At 43.1% G+C, this 19,635-nt stretch overlaps 2 protein-coding genes across 2 annotated transcripts; one reads left to right on the plus strand and one right to left on the minus strand.

Moving 5' to 3' along the window:
• Positions 1 to 6,943: 6,943 nt before the first annotated feature.
• On the minus strand, positions 6,944 to 12,519 carry zdhhc21 (zinc finger DHHC-type palmitoyltransferase 21). The gene is made up of 8 exons (XM_056442593.1): positions 12,431 to 12,519; positions 11,610 to 11,796; positions 11,436 to 11,534; positions 11,032 to 11,143; positions 10,728 to 10,866; positions 10,374 to 10,490; positions 9,786 to 9,829; positions 6,944 to 9,633 (listed from the first exon to the last, which is right to left on the minus strand). The coding sequence occupies exons 2-8, from the start codon at positions 11,761 to 11,763 to the stop codon at positions 9,501 to 9,503; spliced, it is 798 nt and encodes a 265-aa protein (XP_056298568.1). The 5' UTR covers positions 11,764 to 11,796; positions 12,431 to 12,519; the 3' UTR covers positions 6,944 to 9,500.
• An 815-nt stretch (positions 12,520 to 13,334) lies between these two features.
• plaa (phospholipase A2-activating protein) lies at positions 13,335 to 19,425 on the plus strand. Its single transcript, XM_056442794.1, has 14 exons — positions 13,335 to 13,564; positions 14,009 to 14,202; positions 14,322 to 14,422; positions 14,559 to 14,679; positions 14,880 to 15,047; positions 15,204 to 15,339; positions 15,534 to 15,703; positions 15,986 to 16,137; positions 16,221 to 16,440; positions 16,589 to 16,654; positions 16,747 to 16,818; positions 16,975 to 17,082; positions 18,003 to 18,173; positions 18,733 to 19,425. The coding sequence occupies exons 1-14, from the start codon at positions 13,416 to 13,418 to the stop codon at positions 19,299 to 19,301; spliced, it is 2,397 nt and encodes a 798-aa protein (XP_056298769.1). The 5' UTR covers positions 13,335 to 13,415; the 3' UTR covers positions 19,302 to 19,425.
• Positions 19,426 to 19,635: the final 210 nt, after the last annotated feature.

Here is a 19,635-nt window from a genome sequence, read left to right on the forward strand (position 1 = left end):
ACACACACATACTCACCTAGTCGTTTTGACTCACATGCAAAAATAATTAAGCTGAGAGCAATCAGTTGCAGAACAAATGGCTGATCAATGATCGTTTCAAGGCTAAATTCAGATGTTGCTGGTGTGTATTCAGAAACACTCCTTTAAACCGTTAATGAATGCAAATTTCAAGCATTAAAATATTTTGGAATACTTTGCTATTCACCCATAGAGTGTTTCTTTTGCAAGAATGTTTCACTTTTAAATTGAGTGTGTTTAATTTGTTTATTTCTATGAACTGGAACGATGAAAGACTATCACTGTCACATACCCTGACTCCATGCGCGCTCTCTCTCTCTCGCTCTCTCTCACTCGCTCTCTCGCTCGCTCTCTCTCGCTCTCTCTCTCGCTCTGCCCACATTTACCAAGCATGATATCATGCCAGCCCGCTGGCGAGCATGGCATGCGCCTTCACGGATAGGATCCACCCCTCTGGGTGTGGCTGTACCGCCCCCATGTGGTCACAAGCAGAACTGCGCGCTGCTTGTGTGGCACTGGAGAATGAAACCTGAGGCGCTCTATTTATTGTATCGCTCTACTTTTTGTTGAGCGATAAGAGAGTCTTAATAGAGTTTTTATGAAATTCAAGCCATTCAAAACGCAAATTATAAACAAGCCTCTGGGAGTGTCACAAAATAGTTTCTGTATTTCTCTATTTGCAGGAACATTGGCACCATTAGGCAACATTTACATTTTATTTTTTTAAAGACATTACCAATCAGTAAATAGAAAAAAATATGATTTGAACAAATCGACCATCTTGAGTGAAACACAATACTGATCACAAGCACAGGTGTTGACATTAATAACAGCTCTCTGTTGATATTCCCCAGTAAACCAGTGGGACAGACCCTGCCTGCACGCGCAATACCAGTGTCTTTTTTTTCACCATTAGGTGGCGATGTACCAGTTCTGCCACTGGTATGACTGTGTCATCTGATTATAATCTAGTACTATTTATTAAACCAATATGCTGCACATTTGACTTACTGAACCAAAGTCTGGTCATAGGATAGGGGAAATATGATTTGGATTCTCCCAACAAGAACAACAAAAGTACCCAAATACGCTGTAACGTGAGAACTATACAGTCGTACGACCAGGCGACTGCTATTGCTCCCACTGATTCTGTTACATTAGTGATGTTCCTACAGCAAAAGAAGATGTGAGTAATGATCCTTTGCCCATGAAGCTCAAATGGCATGATCACTGTGTGCCTTTTCCTCTGGGCATTTCCCAACAGCTGGTAAGACAGCAGGTCTGCTGCTCTCTGCTAAATCCTTCACAACTTTAATCTTAATATGAACTTTGAATTGAATGCTTTTCATGACCATGACATACATTGCATCATGATTTTATAAAATCCCTTCTTAAAAGCACCGAGACTATTTCTTTACGTGAACCTTGCTGATATGAGAATTTAAGCTTTCTTTAAATAAAAAAAGTATAACCATGTTGCTGTCATGAATATCTCCAAAAGGAAACAGAGTAGAAAGCAGCAGCATCACGGCCTGAGCAGAAAGGGTCGATTCTCCGAGCTCAGATGCACTGAGACAGACAAACAGACCTCAACTTAAACGGCGGCGATGGGGCACAATAAAAGGTCGCCTGTAGTCTCACAAGTAAATAAATATTCAGAAAGAAATGTCAGCCTGCGTTGCCTCTTCAGCATGGGAAAGGCGCGGGCTGGAGAAAGGGCTCTTTGTCCGACACTATGAAGTAAACACTGCAGAGGGTGGGCAGAGAGGTGGACAGAGAGGTGGACAGAGAGATGCTCTGGAGGGAGGCTGAATAGTTCCTCTGGTAAGTGATCTTGGCACAACACAAATGAGATTGTTTTAAAGCCCATTTTGATCACTATGCTTGCATCATCACTGGGTTTTAAACACTTCAATGCTCAAAGTTTTAACTGCTGGCCTTGATGATCACAAACGTAAAAAATAAAAAATAAATGTTAGTGGAGGGATGGACTTAAGATATTGTGTTTAATAAAAGCTGACAAAAACATTTCTTTTAAATGTGCTGCAGTCAAAATGTGTTCACATTAAAAACAGACTCCTCCACAATATCCCTCACATCTGCAAATGTAAACAATCTTGACCTGTGCAAAGACACACAAAGACACACACGACTCCTAAAAGCCATACAAAATTATGTCCATTTTATTTCCAGCAGAATATGATGTTTACGAGACACGCGGACGTTTACGGACACATTTCCCCCCAAACAGTGTCAGAAGTCAGAAAAACATTTTGAATCGGCTACTTCATGAAATAAAGTTGATTTTCCTGGACGGTGATGTTCTTAACAATGGTGATTAAAGAGGAAGTAGTCACAAGAAAAGAGCTCCACTTACCATCCACCACGTCCGAGCTGACATGTCATAACAAAGCTGCCATTTAATGGACCTCTCGGCCAGTTTCCCAGCCATCGCTGTGCTCACGGCCGTCATCGGACGCTGCGGCCCGCTGGAAGAAGGGACACCTAATCAGAGGGGCATCGGTGGAGGCATGCTGGGCCACATGTAGGCCAGTCCTTGTCCACGTTGCATCATGGGGGGAAAAAAGAAGACGAAAAGGAGAAGAAAAAAATCAAACTTGACCAGGGGCTTGAACCTGACTTTGGTAATTACAAGAGCTGTGACCCTGTAACCCTCTCCATGCCCCCCTCCTCCCCTTCTCCTCCCCCCGCCCACCACCACGAGTGCTTGGAGCGATCCACTGGAGAGCAGCTTGGTATCAGTGTGTGGCACTGAGCTAAAGGTCGTTTTACTGCTGCATATAAAAAAGCATTGTTGTGGGGATTGTGTTCAAGCGCGTCCTAATGCCACTGAAACATGATTGATCTCATTCAAAGACGGTCCAATCCATTTCCTGTGAAGCGGTCGACAGGAGACCTGATACTTTTCATTGTCACTTGGGCCAACTGTACTTTGATCCGTGAGTTAAGACATTTGGCGCGTCCATGTAAATGTTATCTGAACGGCAGCTGAAAAGCTCTTTTCTCTCCCGCCACATTCCAATCCTCCTCACTGAGGCCGCCCGCCGGCAGCTGGATTTCCCCACAGGGCTGGTGGGTGGACTTAGCAACAGTAACTTAGCATTAGTTACAACAAACAAGGCTAAAATGCTTGGAAATTATGAATTTTACTGGACTTTTCTGTGTGTGTTTGTGTGTGGCATACATACACTCAGATCAGAAGTTTATCACTTGGGGTTCAATCTCCTAAAGTACAGTTGACGCTTCATAGAAGGACTTAAACACTATCATTAAGCAGCTGCAGTGGAGACAACGTGCCTTACAGCCGGTTGCACTGTACAGCTTCTTTTAATAAGAGACGGTTTCCAGCTGACCCTTTTTCCCGCGCACCTGAATGTAATAAAGCACCAATTAGGAGCCGGACAATTTAATTGGTTCTTAAGCGTGAACAACAAAGAGACGCCCGGCGGTCAACGTAGACGTCAGCTCATGACTGAGAAACCTGGAGCAAGTCTAACTTTCAGCATTTTGTGAGGCTTTGTTCTGTATGGTTGTTAATTGAAACATATTATTCCTTAATTAACCCATTGTTCATCATTTCAGGAAGAAGTGGTTTATTATGTGCTAGGGGCTGATTTAAAAAGCCGTGATACTTAATGACGATTTTTATTTTTTGTTTTGAACTGATGTTTTGGGGTCCACTACATGCATTATGGGTCATAAGTAACACGTGTGGGATAATGGACTGTATATTCCTCACACTGTGCAGCTGATCTGAAGCGTGCTCTTCATTTGTTTGGAGAAAGGAAAACGTTCTGGGCCAAGCGCTCGAGAGAGCCGCGTTATTGATTTTGAGGGTAAAATCGATACATTTCATCTTCTTGATTGGATTAACTGTTTCAGGTTGTTGGCAAATATGCTGTGGGGTTTTCTAAAGCGCTATATAAAGAAAAACTCGACGAAGAAAAACATAACTGATATCCCTATGTCATATACAGGACTGTCTCAGAAAATTAGAATATTGTGATAAAGTTCTTTATTTTCTGTAATGCAATTAAAAAAAAAAAAAAAAAAAAAACTGGATTCATCACAAATCAAAAACTCTGGAAATATTGCAAGCCTTTTATTCTTTTAATATTGCTGATTATGGCTTACAGCTTAAGAAAACTCAAATATCCTATCTCTAAATATTAGAATATCATGAAAAAGTATACTAGTAGGGCAGGGGTGGCCAACCAGTCAGAGACTAAGAGCCACATTTTTTACTGTGTCACCGCAAAGAGCCACATCATACACATATGTGTGCACACCACGCACACACACACCTCTGATCAGCCAGATTTGTTGTAAATGTCACACACCAACATGATAATGACAGAAATGGACTCCTACAGTACTAAGACAACAGGTCTGTCATGTTCAACAATGAACATTGTGTACACTGTCTCACGCACACACACACAAACACACATTATCTCAGTTCAACCAAGTCCACAAACAAAAATAGAATAATTTACAATAGTGTTTTTGTTTTACTATCCATGTTGCATAGGGGGTCTTATGGGTTTCCTTGCCTTGAACAATCCTCTTCATCTGGCTTAATCCCGTTGTTCCCACTCGAAGCAATTCCTCCACATGGTGCCAACCAGAACAGGTGTCGGAAAATGGACGGGTGCACTTGGGGGGGGGGGCTGGAGTAATCAAACGCCCACCAATAAACCACTTTAGCCAAGAGAGTGTTCGATTGGGATGGCGTTCTTCCTCGCATACTGCTGCTCGTGTCCGCTGAATTGAGGGCTGGCGGCGCGTCACTAAACTACTTTAGCCATAGTGCGGGACATCCAGCTGCCCATAATGCGGCGTTCATGGCGTAAGTGCAGTGTTTGAAAAATACCGTAATGAACTCAAGCATAGCGAACACGCACATACAAAAAACACAAACTTAGATATGAACGTAAGAGCCGCATGACACCAGGCAAAGAGCCGCATGAGGCTCATGGTCGCTGTGTGGCCACCCTGTAGTAGGGTATTAAACAAATCACTTGAATCGTCTAATTAAAACACCTGGAAACACATTTTCAAATGTTTGATTTTGTTTTGCTGTTATAAATCTTAACTTGGTCTGAGGAAATATTCAAATTTTATGAGATAGGATTTTAGAGTTTTCTTAAGCTGTAAGCCATAATCAGCAATATTAAAAGAATAAAAGGCTTGCAATATTTCAGTTGATTTGTAATGAATCCAGAATGCATGACATTTTTGTTTTTTTAATTGCATTACAGAAAATAAAGAACTTTATCACAATATTCTAATTTTCTGAGACAGTCCTGTATGATGTATGGCCCATATGGATACAAATCTAAAAATGATCATGCTCCCCATAATTTGTGATCCGATCATAAATGTGTCTTCCGTCTCGGAGACTTAATCCTCGTCTGGGCTTCAGAATGGCAGCAGAACACGCCAAGCCACTAACTCCAATCCTAGACAGGTACACAGCCTTGCATCGGAGAGATGTTCCAAGCCGAGTGTATGTTTATCAAGCATGTGGCGAATTATTTCTTTTGTTCAGCCAGATGTCATAGACGGAACAAGTAGCAGGTGGTCACTTATTAAATTAGGCCAGTTGACCAACCATTACCAGAGATTAAGAGCACATTCAACCCAGGCCTCTGCGGACTGCAATTATCGAGACAGGGCCATCCCAAACTCACAAATTAAATTCCACCCCAGGCTCAAAAAAACATTTTGGATATTGGTTGTAAAAACAACAACAGAGGTGGATGTTCTTCCAGGACCATACATGTTTTCTTTTTCTGAACCATCAACATCAAGCATCAACCATAATAAGAGAGAACACTTTCAGGAATGAGGGAATTATTGACAGCTCTTTTTTTTTATATTCAACCCTCTGTGGTATTTTCGGGAATGCTCAAACTGTAGTCCGGGGATAAGTATGAGGTGTCAGGTCATATTGGTATTTCATTGACATGTTATTTGTTCTGATAAAGACTAACTGGATTTAGATATTCAAGGTTTTTGGGTTTGTCAAATGGGCAATAAGATGTGTGTGCGTGTGTTCAGTATATGTTTCAAACATCTAACCATTCTAGACAACTCGCATAGATTATGTTCACGGCTCATGCACACATGACACACGCCTCACCGAGACCTGCTCCAGACAATGACCCCTAGGTTGGAGACAATTGAACGGCTGCTTGGGCTCTTATTGTGACACATCGTACTGAGGCCCAGAGACTCGAACACCACTTGAACCATTCTGGCGGTGGGACTGTGACACTGCCGAGTCAGGTATTTAGTGCAAAACTGGATGAAAATTAGATTTAAAAAAGTTATTGTTCTTTTTGTTTAAAGTGGATATCTCTCGCGTCATTACATTTCATGATGTTATCATGAGTCCATTTAAATACTAGTTTAAGGAGCATAATAAATTGCTTATACTGTAGTTATTGTCTCTATTAAAGTAATGTGCGTGTGGAACAGGCCACAAGGATCATTATTGTCTGACTGTGGGCCTCTGAGTCATCACAAAGCACATTTTACGGCTGATTACATCACATAACAAACAAAGGAAACCAATTGTCTGCGGTCTTTTTGTACGCTCCCTCTACTTGTTTGCTCTTCAAAGGTAACAACGTCCTTCTGGCTTCCAAGACATGAAAGAGTCTTTCTGTTCATTTGGTCGGGTTATGAAGCCCCGAAAAAAGGACACAAAATGTACATCAAAGGATGTAACGATGGGTATGGCGAGATAAAAGGTTGACTGCTCCTTCCAAGCTCGTCTCACAGCCAGTCGCCATTTGATTAATGCTGTTTCTGAAACGTACTGACATCATGTTTCAGAGTGTATCTCCTTATTTCAACAACAGTCAAATAAAAGCTAGAAGAAGGAGAAAAGAATCAGTTCAAACTTATCCAGAACTCAATTTATTAGAATATGAATACCGATATATTTTATATAATCACAATGAATCCATTCCTTATATTTCATTTCATATGCTTTCTACACATAAAGAAATGGATAACAATATGTATGGCGTATTCATTTAATTCACGAAACGTAACCGCTCCAGTGTTTGAGGTCTGAACAAAAATAAAAAATAAAGTCCACAGATCCAGGCTGAGAGCCCTGAGGGACGCCCGCGAACAGCTGAGAGAGGAAGACAGTGAGCCGTGCACAGCCCCTCTGAAGCTCTCCTGCAGCTCTCGATTCCAATCCAATCAAGTGTGTTTCTCTATTTCTAACCTCAGGTGAATTAGGAGGATATCATGTACAACTATACACAGCAGCGACAGTAGTGTTAATTTGAAGTACCGACATGTTTAAATCTGCTACTCCCTGGGGAGCTGAGGGAAACTCTAGCCGGTTCAAATACTTCACAACAATCACATATGTTCACTAATGCTGGAACAACACAGATGGCTTTACGTATACACGATGCTTATTGCTTTCAAAAAATGTAGTCGTAAAAAAGAAACTGGATGGAAACTGTCAGTATGCCAGTCACAAGCCCGTTGCCCACCCATTATCCCAAACAAACAAACAACAAACAAACCAACCACACAAACACCCAAGAACCTGAATCTGTTATAAAAAACCACTGAGCCAAAGTCATCAGCACACACTCATGCAAATGCAAATGCAAACCATCCAATTTCAGATACGAGTAAAACAGAAGTTACACACAAAACACAACAACTGTAAGTGGAGGCGTTCCTTCAAGTGCCACAGACCGTGTGCTCGTGGGACAATAAGTGCATAATATTTAATCTGCTACCCTCCCAAATTGGGTGAAACATGCATCCACTGCTGACTATTCCGACATTTCCCCGGGTCTTTGGCTTTTATGGCGACCGGCATGATGGTGACGTACCGTGAGGGTAAAAAGAAGACCTAGAAAAGGCACTTAAAACTACTTGGATATTGTTATATTTCCCACATGTGGCAAGCTGTGTTTACGTACGGGTGTATCTATGCGATTGCCAAGTATTAAAGACGATGACAACCATGCTATGCCAGTATTATTATGCACTGAATCCTCTTCTACTTAAGTATCCCATTGAAGAATTCAATAGAGTCTCTAAACAGCAGCATAGCGTTACAGCAAACCATCATAAAGCATCAGTGGTGTGTCACGTGTTGACTCGCTGGGCGTCACCACACCAATATGTGACTGGTTGCATCACCGATTAAAATATGCATTTATAAAACCACTGGTTCTGACACATTTAGGACGTAACTATGACAGCTGCAGCACTAAAATCACAAATTATATCGCACAATTAACGTGTTCAGAAGTACGGTGTGCCATTGCATGGTCAGTGCTGTGGTGGACCGAGCCACACGGGCCCGTGTAAAAGGAGTTACTGGTGTTTGCTTTTCTTGCCCGAGAGTTGAATGATTAACTCGATATCACTTTCTGGAAGGAGAGTATCGACTTTCTCATCGGACTCTTGGCGAGAAAGCCAATCAGGGTGTGACTCCCCAAAAGTTCTTTTGAGGTGAACCGAGTAATTTAAGCTGTATTAATATATCTTTGACAGTATGTGACACTCAAACTCCCTCAATGAGGATTTCACTCCAGGTTATTGGCCGTGGAATGTCATTTTATCCTCAGAGAAACGGCTTGATTATACAGCAGGTTTGTCTCCACGTACCTCCGAAGATTGACAGCACAAAAGTTGTGACTACCGTTAAACTATGAGCACGGCGAAGTGTTACCGTCTGCTCGCTGTTCATGCGTCGTAGAAGAATATCAGTATTGGAGTGATGTGAACTTTGTTCTGTGGCCACGCTTAATAAAAATGTCACTTCGTGAGATAAAACGGCCGTCGAACAATACGAGATAACATTCAGGAATCATCCAAATGAATGCAGATCCCTTCAGAAGAGATCAGCAGCCAGTAAGACGTCTTAAAAAAACAAATACTCTGCGCATGCATGACAAATAAAACTTGACATAGTTACAGTAAAAGAAACAAGGCACAAACCTTATACAAAAAACGGCCTTCCTAATAGACACACTGGTTCGGCCTGCAGCTGATTACAGGTCAGTAGTAAAGGCTCTTTGTCAAAGTAACCTGAGAGGGGTCCCTTTCGCCAGCTGCTTTCGGGTAAAGACTTCCATCCTTCTGATGCAATTAGCCATTAAAAGTGGTTTCAAAATGCTTAAAGTATCAGTCACTGAGTAAAAAAAGCAACATTTTCCCCATCGCTCCCATGGGTGTTTCTTGACCCGGTTTACTGGGCCTTGTGGAGGAAAAAGGCACAAAAACAAAAGAAATAATAATAATAATTTAAAAAAATCTAAAACATTATAAAGAGTTTTCCGGAGACCAAGACGGCTGCCCAGCTCTCGGAGCACAAAAGAGGTCGGAGAAGGCGAGCGGATGGATTCCAACTTGTGCGTCGAGTGCTTCATCGGGACGACGGCGTCCCCCCCCCCAGATGCGCCCCCGGCCTACACGTGGGTGCGGAAGTGGTGGCTGGCTTGGATCGGCTCTCTGCTTCGGAGCGGCATGAGCCACAGGAGTTTCCAGCGAGTGCCGCAAACTTCAGCCAGCGCCCACTGCCAAGATTTCTTTGAGCCATATCTGAGATGAAGAAGACGGCGATATTGTTTCACACAAAGAAACAACAACTTTTCAGTGAGCTTTACAGGCGGTGGTAGATTCATTTTGTTCACGTTGGAAGGAGCCACCAACGAATGGGGACTTTAGGACAAACAAGAGGGAAACAGACTCACATTTCATTTGAGAACTGAGCCATTTTCTCGATGGTGGTAGTATCCTGTATGGGGGAGGGGGAGGGACAATGTTAAATATGATGATAATTTCATGTATTGCTCCTTCAGACAGCTCCATCTCTTGAAAACTGTTGTTCTGTAAGTAACAGATCGTGTATAGACGTTCCTACCAATACAGCTCTGTAAACATTCTTGATGAAAGCTGAAAATGACTCCATCGGAAATATTAAGAGGCGTCACTGACGGGATGCACAAACACGCTCACCCAGCCTTACCCCAGACTTTAGCTCTTGTTTCTATTCTATTGATCTCTCCGTCGCTTCCATCGATTGCTTTATTTCTGTGTCATTTGGTTCCGTCTGTAGCTCAGAGCGCAGCTGCCTGTCTTGATCGGTTGCTCTCGAAAAGACAGAATTAGCTTTCAATAAGACAGACGGGCTAAACGATACGGAGAATGAAGTACCACCATGCTCGTTTTATAGATCCCGACCCAGCTCGGAAATATTTGCCGCAGTCTGTTAAGAGACGACATAATCCGAGTTGACCTAATTACAGCAGCGAATGTCCTGAGCATCGCGCGGTACTCACAGAGAGGATGCCGTTCAACTGAGTGTAAAACATGCTGGTCATGCCACCAAACATGACCAGACCCATGAGCGTCGAGACTCGCAGCAGAGCCAGTTCATGGCGTGTTGTAAACTTCCCCTGGTGGAAGGAAGCAGAATGGCAACGCGTTGGATTTTAGTCATCGTTATCTCTTATATTAACATATATTTCATGTCGTTACAGGATGCATGGAAAGCATTTAGCGTCCTCGCACGGCACTTTGAGACAAGTAATAAGTAAACGCCCTGTAAAATAATACTGCTGCAAACGTTGCTCCACATGCATGTCTAAAAAGGCAACCTGTGTGTGGTTTACTGATATACCCGTGGAATTTACCTGGTCTTGTCCTGAAAGCGGCTGAAAGTAGTAGTACTGGCAGAAGTCCAGCACCAAGGTGAACAAGCTGAGCACCTGAGCGTAGAAACAGAGCTGCAGGAAGAGCCAGTGGTTGTCTTCTCCCACACAGTTATTGATCCTGGAAGGAAATAAACCAAATTTACGGTATCGGTTTGGGCTATTTTCATAAAGAAATAAAAAAAGAATTTCCCGAATTATATTTGAAGCAACAAGCTTTTACACGTTGGGGTTTTCCTGTGCTACTGGTCAACATTGTTTTCAATAGGCGTGTGCGCGTCCTTACCAAGGACAGTGATGGTCCATCCTTCGCACACAATGGCCACAACGACTGCAGTGGTGGGACCTTTTGGGTCTCATCAGGTTGCACTTATTGCACAACTCCCAGTGCTCTCGCTCTGTGACACAAAGACATTTTGGTTATTACAGGTGGTGTTGGCCTCGGTAGCAGACATAGCGACGCAGTAATAACATATTTAAACCTGTTTAATGCGGTCTAAAGACAGACTTAGCTGACGCTAATTTCCCACAGCGATATTCCCAACTGCAATAAACGGGATCCAAATATATAAAATGAGGAACAAAACTGGAAGAGAATAAAAATGCCAACAGTTATTTAATTTATACTGCGCTAAAAGATGCATCGATGAAACAAGCACATGTGCACAATCTGACATTCTGGATCCATACCAGCGTGAGGTATGTGGGGGTCCGCAGGAAGACGGCCGGGATCTGCTGTGGAAGCTCTGAATAGGGCCGCTAAGCAGAGGGTCGATGCGATGTAATAACCTGCCGGAGTAAACGGTGTTGAATTCGGGTTGTGTCAACGAAGAATGAAACCGCGGCGGTATCAAGGACACTCACAAACGACGATAGCCCAGGGGATGTGTCCCTCGTTGTAGTGTGGATGTAGAACCAGTTGAGGAATGAACAAAGTGTTGTAGAGCCAGATCCCAAACACCATGCTGATGCACAGCCAGCCCATGGGGTCCACCACAAAGTGCAGTCGAAGCTTCATGGCTGCTGGCACTCCAGGGACAGGGGGGGAAACCTACAGTGAACCCCAACACACACACACACACACACACAGCAGATTTAAAGGCGGGACGCAGATCTTCAGATAACAAGACAGGAACTGGCCGACCAGGCGTCACCTGCTCGCTGACATAAAGTTGAAAAACATGACCTACAATGTGATTGTTATGTTAAGTTCCTTGGGGAAACCTTTTGATTGCCATCTTGATCAGTGTTACCATTAGTTTGTGTCAGTAGTATTCATTATTATTCTTGAGGACACGTTTTCTGTAATTGGCAATGAGGTGAGACACAGGCCTGTTTTACTATGAAGCAGTTCTGTGTCTTTAAACGAGCCCAACCTTAACTGCCTTAAGTTACAATGAATTAAACATGTTTAACATGAGCATCATCTGCTAAAGTAACCCAGTCTACAATGAGTATCAACGGTCCTGCTAAACCTGCTAGTCTGCAGTCTAAACCTGGATTGGTCATTGCAATACCTCGCATGCTCCATCATTCACACCCCCGGTCCCACTGACAGCTCCGCAGCCGTCACTGTGTTAGCTCGCGCCAGCGGGCCGACGTGACTTAACTGAGCCGCATTCATGTGTAAAGGATGTCATTCAGCGTACAAGGTATTGCCTACACTCGAACAAAACGATACTTACTTGTGTTTGGTTGCTGTCCTTCTCAGCGCACGTATCAGTGTAGCTACTTCCTCATCCGAGCCTCTGTGGGCTGGACAGGAGCAGTGGCTTGCTACCTGCCGTTTAAAAAAAAAAACATTTCCGGTTTACTTGTGTTTAAAAAATAAAAGTTTTTTATATTTGTTATGTTACTGAATTCTAGCAAAACGTAACACACACATTGAAGTAATGTTCTGAAATGGGCTTATTTTGTAATTTTTAGTTTCTTGTTTTTTAAGTATAAAGTATTTTATTAATTATTACTTTATTTATTTACTTATTTTCTTAGTTAATTCCCTCAGTGTAAAGAAACGCTTTAAAGGGAAAACCACGCTTAAAGGATTACACAGTGCCCAGAAAATTAATTAATTTAAAAAGAATCAGGTATGATAATCTTTCTCTCTATTCATGATTCATGATTCATTTCATGGGTAATCAACAGACAATTTTTTGTTCAAATATAGGCTAATCTAGTTTTGATATGAATGCGGGACTCCGATTTTACTGTACACCCTAGGCTTTTATTTTAACAACAACATTCAAATGTCCTTTTTGTATCCTGTCTACGGCAGCTTGACTCCGCCATCGTGGGCAGGTTGGTGGTGGAGGCCGTTAGAGCGCAGTGCACCATCAGCAACAGTGAAACTGTCTGCTGCCACCCTGTGGTGAAACATGAGTACTACATCTGTTGATCGTCTGTTTCGTTCACTTTTATGATTTTAATTTGTTTAAATAGCATATCTACGTTACTGCTTCAAACTTACCCACGATCAATATTTTCTAATTATATATTGTATTTTGTTTTAATTAAAATATATAAAAACAAAAGACATTTCAATTGCGAGTTTTCTGACATGTCACTGTGACGTAATTCCACTTCCGCTAACATTAGCGGCCGGTGTTTGTTGACAGCAACGCCGCTTAACATAACTCTACTGTGGTAGATTTAGCGCGTCGTTTGGGAAAAATGGCATCATCCAACTCATACAAACTCAGGTGCTCCATCCCGGGCCACGAAATGGACGTCAGGGGACTCGCATCTGCGCTTTTTCCAGATGGAGCCTTCGTGTCTGTGTCCAGAGACCGAACCGGAAGAGTCTGGCTACCAAACTCAAGGTAGCTAGCATTAGCCTGCTACTGACTGACTAATTGTGATTGTAGGCTCGGATGTATTAGTTTGTGCGTCACGTTAACTATGTTGTCCGGAAAGATGCCCCGACCAAGACTAGTTACAAGTCAACAAATGAACCCAGTGAAGTTATTTAACAGGAATACTTTCGTGTTCATGTGGTTAGCCAAGTTACCTAGCACGTTTGCTAACGTTTCTCAAATTAGCTTTGTCATTCATTCAGCTGCTCCTCTGTGTGTTGACAACATTGTTGAATATTCACAGCGCGAATGATGGAGTACTCGCCGAAGTTAAACAGATATAGATTGGCATTATTATATTGTGTCTGTCAATTAATCTACTGGCCATTTTTTTTAAGTATTAGCGACACAATTGTCAACCACTTGTTCATTTAAAAATATTCAATTGATCTCTTTCCTCTTCTCTCACAGCCCAGACAAAGGTTTCACACAGATGCACAGTTTGTCTGGCCACACCAATTTTGTATCCTGTGTATGTATCATTGGGCCGAGTGAAACATATCCTCGCGGACTTATTGCCACAGGTGGAAATGATAACAACATATGTGTGTTCACGCTGGACCAATCGCAGCCTCTATTCACTCTCACGGGTCACAAAAGTACAGGTGAGTTGGTTGTACTTAACTTTGTCCTCTCGGGGTCATTACGGTCGAATAAGCATCTAATTTGCTTTTATTTGTATTTATGCCGAGCATCTCTGCGCTCTAACGTATAATCTCCACAGTTTGCACTCTGTCTTCTGGGAAGTTTGGGACACTTCTGAGCGGCTCATGGGACACTACAGCCAAAGTCTGGCTCAATGAGAAGTGCATGATGACCTTGCAGGTAGGCTGAAGCTTCTGTAATGTAACTCTGTTAATCTCCTTTTCCCTGATCTATTTCATCTATGTAACTGTAATAAGCAAACATATCACATGGCTTTGTAAGAGAGCAAAATCTATCCTTGTTAAATTTACTCCAGGGCCACTCGGCAGCAGTGTGGGCAGTGGTCATCTTACCTGAACAAGGCCTTATGTTGTCTGGATCAGCAGATAAGACCATAAAGCTTTGGAAAGCTGGCCGCTGTGAGAAGACGTTTGAAGGTGAGTATGCAGAGGGTTGACATGAGTGAACACTTTTTTCTTTCTTTTTTTGATCTGTGTGTGAATAACTAATCATGAATTTGGCTGAGCATGTTAATCTAGTCAATGATGATTATTAAAAACCTTTGTCAAGAGATCCAGGGGCTCCATGTTTTAAAATCCATGATTACAACGCATTACAACACTTTCTTTTTCTCTAGGTCACGAGGACTGCGTGAGGGGGCTAGCAGTGATCAGCGACACAGAGTTCTTCTCTTGCAGTAATGACACAACCATCAGAAGGTGGCTTGTGACAGGCGAATGTGTGCAGGTCTACCCCAGCCACACCAACTACATCTACAGCATAGCTGTCTTCCCCAATAGTCAAGGTTTGTTTATTTATATTGATATTTAAATGCCTTTTATAAGAGCTGAATGTGAGACTTGTAATAACAAAACTGCATGTCCTTCGTTATTCATGAAACCAGCATCCATCTGCTGTCCTGCTGTCAACTTTGACCTCATACTGGTGTGTTTCCTTTTAGATTTCGTAAGCACGGGAGAGGATCGGACTTTGAGGATATGGAGACAGGGAGATTGTTCTCAGACTATCCGTCTGCCGGCCCAGTCTGTCTGGTGCTGCTGTATTCTACCTAATGGGGATATAGCCGTTGGGTCCAGGTAAGAAGTGGCATGTGCTCTCAGTCCATGCACGTGACCCCAAACAAATATTTAATCGCCTTTTGCTTCTACTGGTTACTGCTTCCACATCTAACCTCACTCTTGTATTCACACACCGTGGGGGACATTCCTCAGATGAACAGACGCAGTGAGTCGTTCAGCTGCTAACCCAGATGCTGCGTGTCTTTCCACAGTGATGCCCTTATCCGCGTGTTTACGCCGGATGAGGACCGCATAGCGAGCGCAGAAGACCTGCAGGCTTTTGAGGATGAACTCTCAAAGACCACCATTGACCCCAAGACAGGCGACCTCGGAGACATCAAAATGGAAGACCTCCCAGGAAGGGAACACCTTGATGAGCCTGGTAAGAAAATAGACATTTATTGTATATCGTTAACATTATTGGCTCCTCCCACACCTATTCCTAGGTCTCTGACTTGAAGGGACACTCGTGAATTACAATGACCTGGTGGGTTTGAATCACCTAAGTAAAATTATAGGCCTTGGCTTAACATCCATTCAAACAAAATCTCTTTCCTCCGACAATCTAACAACTATTCACACCTTACACATCCAATTCTATCTGACAGTAGAACTAGTGCCAACGCTATCCCTCCATCAAGATTCGTTTGCTTACTTCCTCAAGGGAACCGTGACGGACAGACGCGTCTGATTAAAGATGGAGAGAAGGTGGAGGCATATCAGTGGAGCGTCAGTGATGGCCGCTGGATGAAAATCGGAGATGTGGTCGGAAGCTCAAACGAACAGACCTCCAAGAACGTGGTGTATGAAGGAAAGGTAAGGCCGTACGCTTATCGACGAGGCGAACCGTGCATGCAGGCATGAGAACCTTCCCGAATGAACACTGATCTCCCCTTAAGGAATACGACTACGTCTTCACCATTGACGTGAATGAGGGAGGGCCGTCCATGAAGCTGCCTTACAACGTGTCGGAGGACCCTTGGCTGACCGCGCACAACTTTCTGCAGAAGAACGACCTCAGCACCATGTTCCTTGACCAGGTTGCACATTTTATCATAGAGAACACCAAAGGACAAGTGGTGGGACCGGCCGTGCCGGCTGATGGTGACCCATTAACTGGTGAGGCCAAATGATAGACACTTGGGCTTGTTTATCTGCCGTTCAGAAAAACCCAATGTTTTATATTTTTATTACAGCAATAAAAGGTTATTAGACTGATTTGAGAATGTCCTGTGTTTACGTGTGTTTTTTATTCTTTATTTGATAGGAGGGAATCGATACATCCCCGGGGCTACTGATGAGAGGGCAATTTTTGGAACTGATCCCTTCACAGGTACAGTATATTCACTGAAAATGTTTTCCCAATCTGAATTTCACTTTAGATGTTATTTCACAGCAGTTTTTAATTTTCTCCCTCCCACAAAGGCGCCGGTCGCTACATCCCAGGGTCGGGTTCCAACACAATTGCTCATACAGGTGTGGTCGATCCCTTCACAGGTTTGTCACTTACTCACAGGATTGATTGGTGTTCGCTGTTCAGTGGTAGACCCTCAGACACATTTGATCCTACATGGAAATAGGACAAGCCAGTCGTGTTTTTGTTTTTTTAATCCTTTTAATGTTCATTGGTTCACTCTGCTTCCAACTCTACAGGGAGAAGTGCCTACTCCTCAGCAGCCCTCAGACAGACGGCAAGCAACATCTACTTCCCCAAGACCGATAGTGTGAGCTTTGAGCAAGCCAATTCCTCGCAGATAATGGGTGAGCATCTCAAGTATAGGTGTGATTATGTGTGTCTCCAGCCTAAATGTGTCATTTGAGAATGCCTGATGAAGGCAGGACAACGAACCCTTAACCCGGCGGTAAGGTGCAGCGCGTATCACAAAGCTCAAACTGGTAGAATAGATATCCGAACATTTAAATCTATGCAGAGAACACTTTATTTTTTAGCTTTCAGTCTAAAGAACCTTCATCAGAGCCTATGCTGCATCAGACCCGATGCCTCAGTTGAGAATACTGAAATATCTCTAAGAACTCTATAAATAGATTTTGAGTGTCTTGACACATGAGCTCTTTCCAAAGGCCTCTGGACATTTTTTTCTCTGTAATCATCTCAGTTTGATGGGAGCATGTTTATTTCTGACCAACTTAGAACCATTTAGATTATGTTACATTACAGACTATTTAATTGCTGTGCTCTTCTCATTGGTTTGCAATGGGTGAAGCTCAGTTGAGAAAATGTGATTAGGAAAAATATTTTAAACTGTTGACGTTGGTCTGTAGTTTGGGCGCTGTCGATCTCTTTGCCCTTAAGGGAATAAGACTTTCATGCCAACAAATTGGTAAATCATTTAATTATCAAATATCTTCTGCATCCTGTCTATGGGTATGCAACTATTTTTCCTTTACACTCGTGTATTCAACGTGATCGACACCTCTCCAATGCACACTGGTGTGCGTTCTCCCGATCACAACACCTTATGAAACCACACCCACATCTTATGAAATTATAACCTTTTTTAATGTAGGTTTTTGTCATTGTACTTTTTTTTTATTTTGTATTGCATGCAATACAAATAAATGTGGGGCTTAATTTTTTTACATGAGAATGTTGTTTTTCCTGGTTCATTTAGTTTTTTTTTTTTACTGTCAGGGTTAATAATTTTTTCTTTCCTCGCCAGCCAAGATAAAGGAGCTGAATGGAGATGCACCTCAGGAGCACAAGCTTTCTGATGAAGTTCTGCAAAGCCTTGAGAGACTACTTGCGTCTGTCTCTGAGCCCAACTCTTCCAAGTCTCCCCCAACCCTTCAAGAGATCAACCTGCTGTGGAAAGCTTCTCACTGGCCTGAAGGTACACATATTACATTGCAACCCAATTATAGTTATTTAATATTTGTGGTTTGATTTCATGGTTGTGGCTTGTGAGAAAAATACAACTAACTTTTGGAAAGTTAGTTATCAAGCCAGGGATGGAGATACTCGATTGTGCCTCAATATGACAGCAAAATCTAAATCGCATGTTTTTGGATCGAGGCACAAAAAACTTGTTTCACAGTTTGTGGGTTGGTCGACACTACAGACAGTTTCTTCAGTAACCTCGAACGACAAACTAAATACTGTCTCTAGCCATCCTAAGCTGCAGAGTGCAAAACCGGGGTACGGCCGCCTGACCTGCATTGCTCCTAAAGTAGATTATAAATGGTACGGATGACCTCTGTGAGCGAGGCATCACAGTATTGCACTCGCATGAACGCAGACTTGAAAAGGGAAGAATGAGCGGTGTTCAGTTGGTTGTCGAATCTGCATAACACCACTTGATGCCATCAAATCCTCCACACTGTCCCTTTTACGGTTCTTCAGTTCATTACTGTTCACTAACCAAACTGCCCTTTCTTATCCCTGGACTTTAGACATTGTGTTTCCCATTCTGGACATCATGAGGCTGGCGGTGTGCCACCCGCAGGTTAACGAGAGCCTCTGTGGAGAGTCTGAGGGAGTCCAGCTGTGCAACCACCTGCTGAGCCTGATGAAGCCCGAGGGGCGTCCTGCCAACCAGATGCTGGCACTGCGGACTCTGTGCAACTGCTTTGGAGGCCGGCATGGCCGAGCCCTCCTCCTGGCCCAGCGTGAAGCGGTGCTATTGCGTGCTGCCGATCTGGCCAGCGTCTGCAATAAGAACATCCACATCGCCCTGGCAACCCTTGTGCTTAACTACGCTGGCTGCCTGCACAGCCAGCCCGATCTCGAGGCTAAGGCCCAGTGCCTCTCGGTTGCCAGTAGAGCTCTGGAGACCGTACAAGACAAGGAGGCCGTGTTTCGGCTGCTGGTGGCCTTGGGAACCACTGTGGCCTCAGACCAGACAGCCCGGGACCTGGCTCGCTCCCTGGGTGTCAACTCTCAGATTGCCAAGTACTCATCCGTGTCTGATCCAGCAAAGGTTGCCGAGTGTTGCCAGCTGGTTTTAAAAGAACTACAATGATGGGAATGATTAGAGAGAAAAGGGGCACTTCTTTCTTCCTATCACTCTGTTCTGCTTAATCAGTTGTGGTAAAGACTGAAATAATTGTATGTTCTGCAATAAAAAAGGACAAATGAAATCTCTTCATATGCTTAGCCTGTGTTTTTATTACTGCACCACCTTTCTGATGCCCTGTGACTAATGTGTTGGGTAAATGTGGGGCGAATGCATGTAATGGCTTATAAATGTGTGATTGTTAACAATACAATGTTTACAGCTAAATCTATTTGTAACACGTTTCAGATGATTTCCTACTGTTCCTACTACATTTAACATTTTGACTTGAAGAAATAAT

This window comes from Pseudoliparis swirei, chromosome 21, assembly GCF_029220125.1.
Source record: "Pseudoliparis swirei isolate HS2019 ecotype Mariana Trench chromosome 21, NWPU_hadal_v1, whole genome shotgun sequence".
In the NCBI taxonomy this organism is placed as follows: Eukaryota; Metazoa; Chordata; class Actinopteri; order Perciformes; family Liparidae; genus Pseudoliparis; species Pseudoliparis swirei.

Excerpts from the sequence above, each read along its gene's own strand:
- zdhhc21 (XM_056442593.1), bottom strand. The coding sequence starts at position 11,763 with ATGAAGCTTCGACTGCACTTTGTGGTGGACCCCATGGGCTGGCTGTGC. Across the intron at positions 9,830-10,373 it reads AGTTGAACGGCATCCTCTCT|GATACTACCACCATCGAGAA; the intron begins GTGAGTACCGCG and ends TCCCCCATACAG. Across the intron at positions 9,634-9,785 it reads GCTCAGTTCTCAAATGAAAT|ATATGGCTCAAAGAAATCTT; the intron begins GTGAGTCTGTTT and ends TCTTCATCTCAG.
- plaa (XM_056442794.1), top strand. The coding sequence starts at position 13,416 with ATGGCATCATCCAACTCATACAAACTCAGGTGCTCCATCCCGGGCCAC. Across the intron at positions 15,340-15,533 it reads GATATAGCCGTTGGGTCCAG|TGATGCCCTTATCCGCGTGT; the intron begins GTAAGAAGTGGC and ends GTCTTTCCACAG. Across the intron at positions 16,138-16,220 it reads ACGTGGTGTATGAAGGAAAG|GAATACGACTACGTCTTCAC; the intron begins GTAAGGCCGTAC and ends TCTCCCCTTAAG.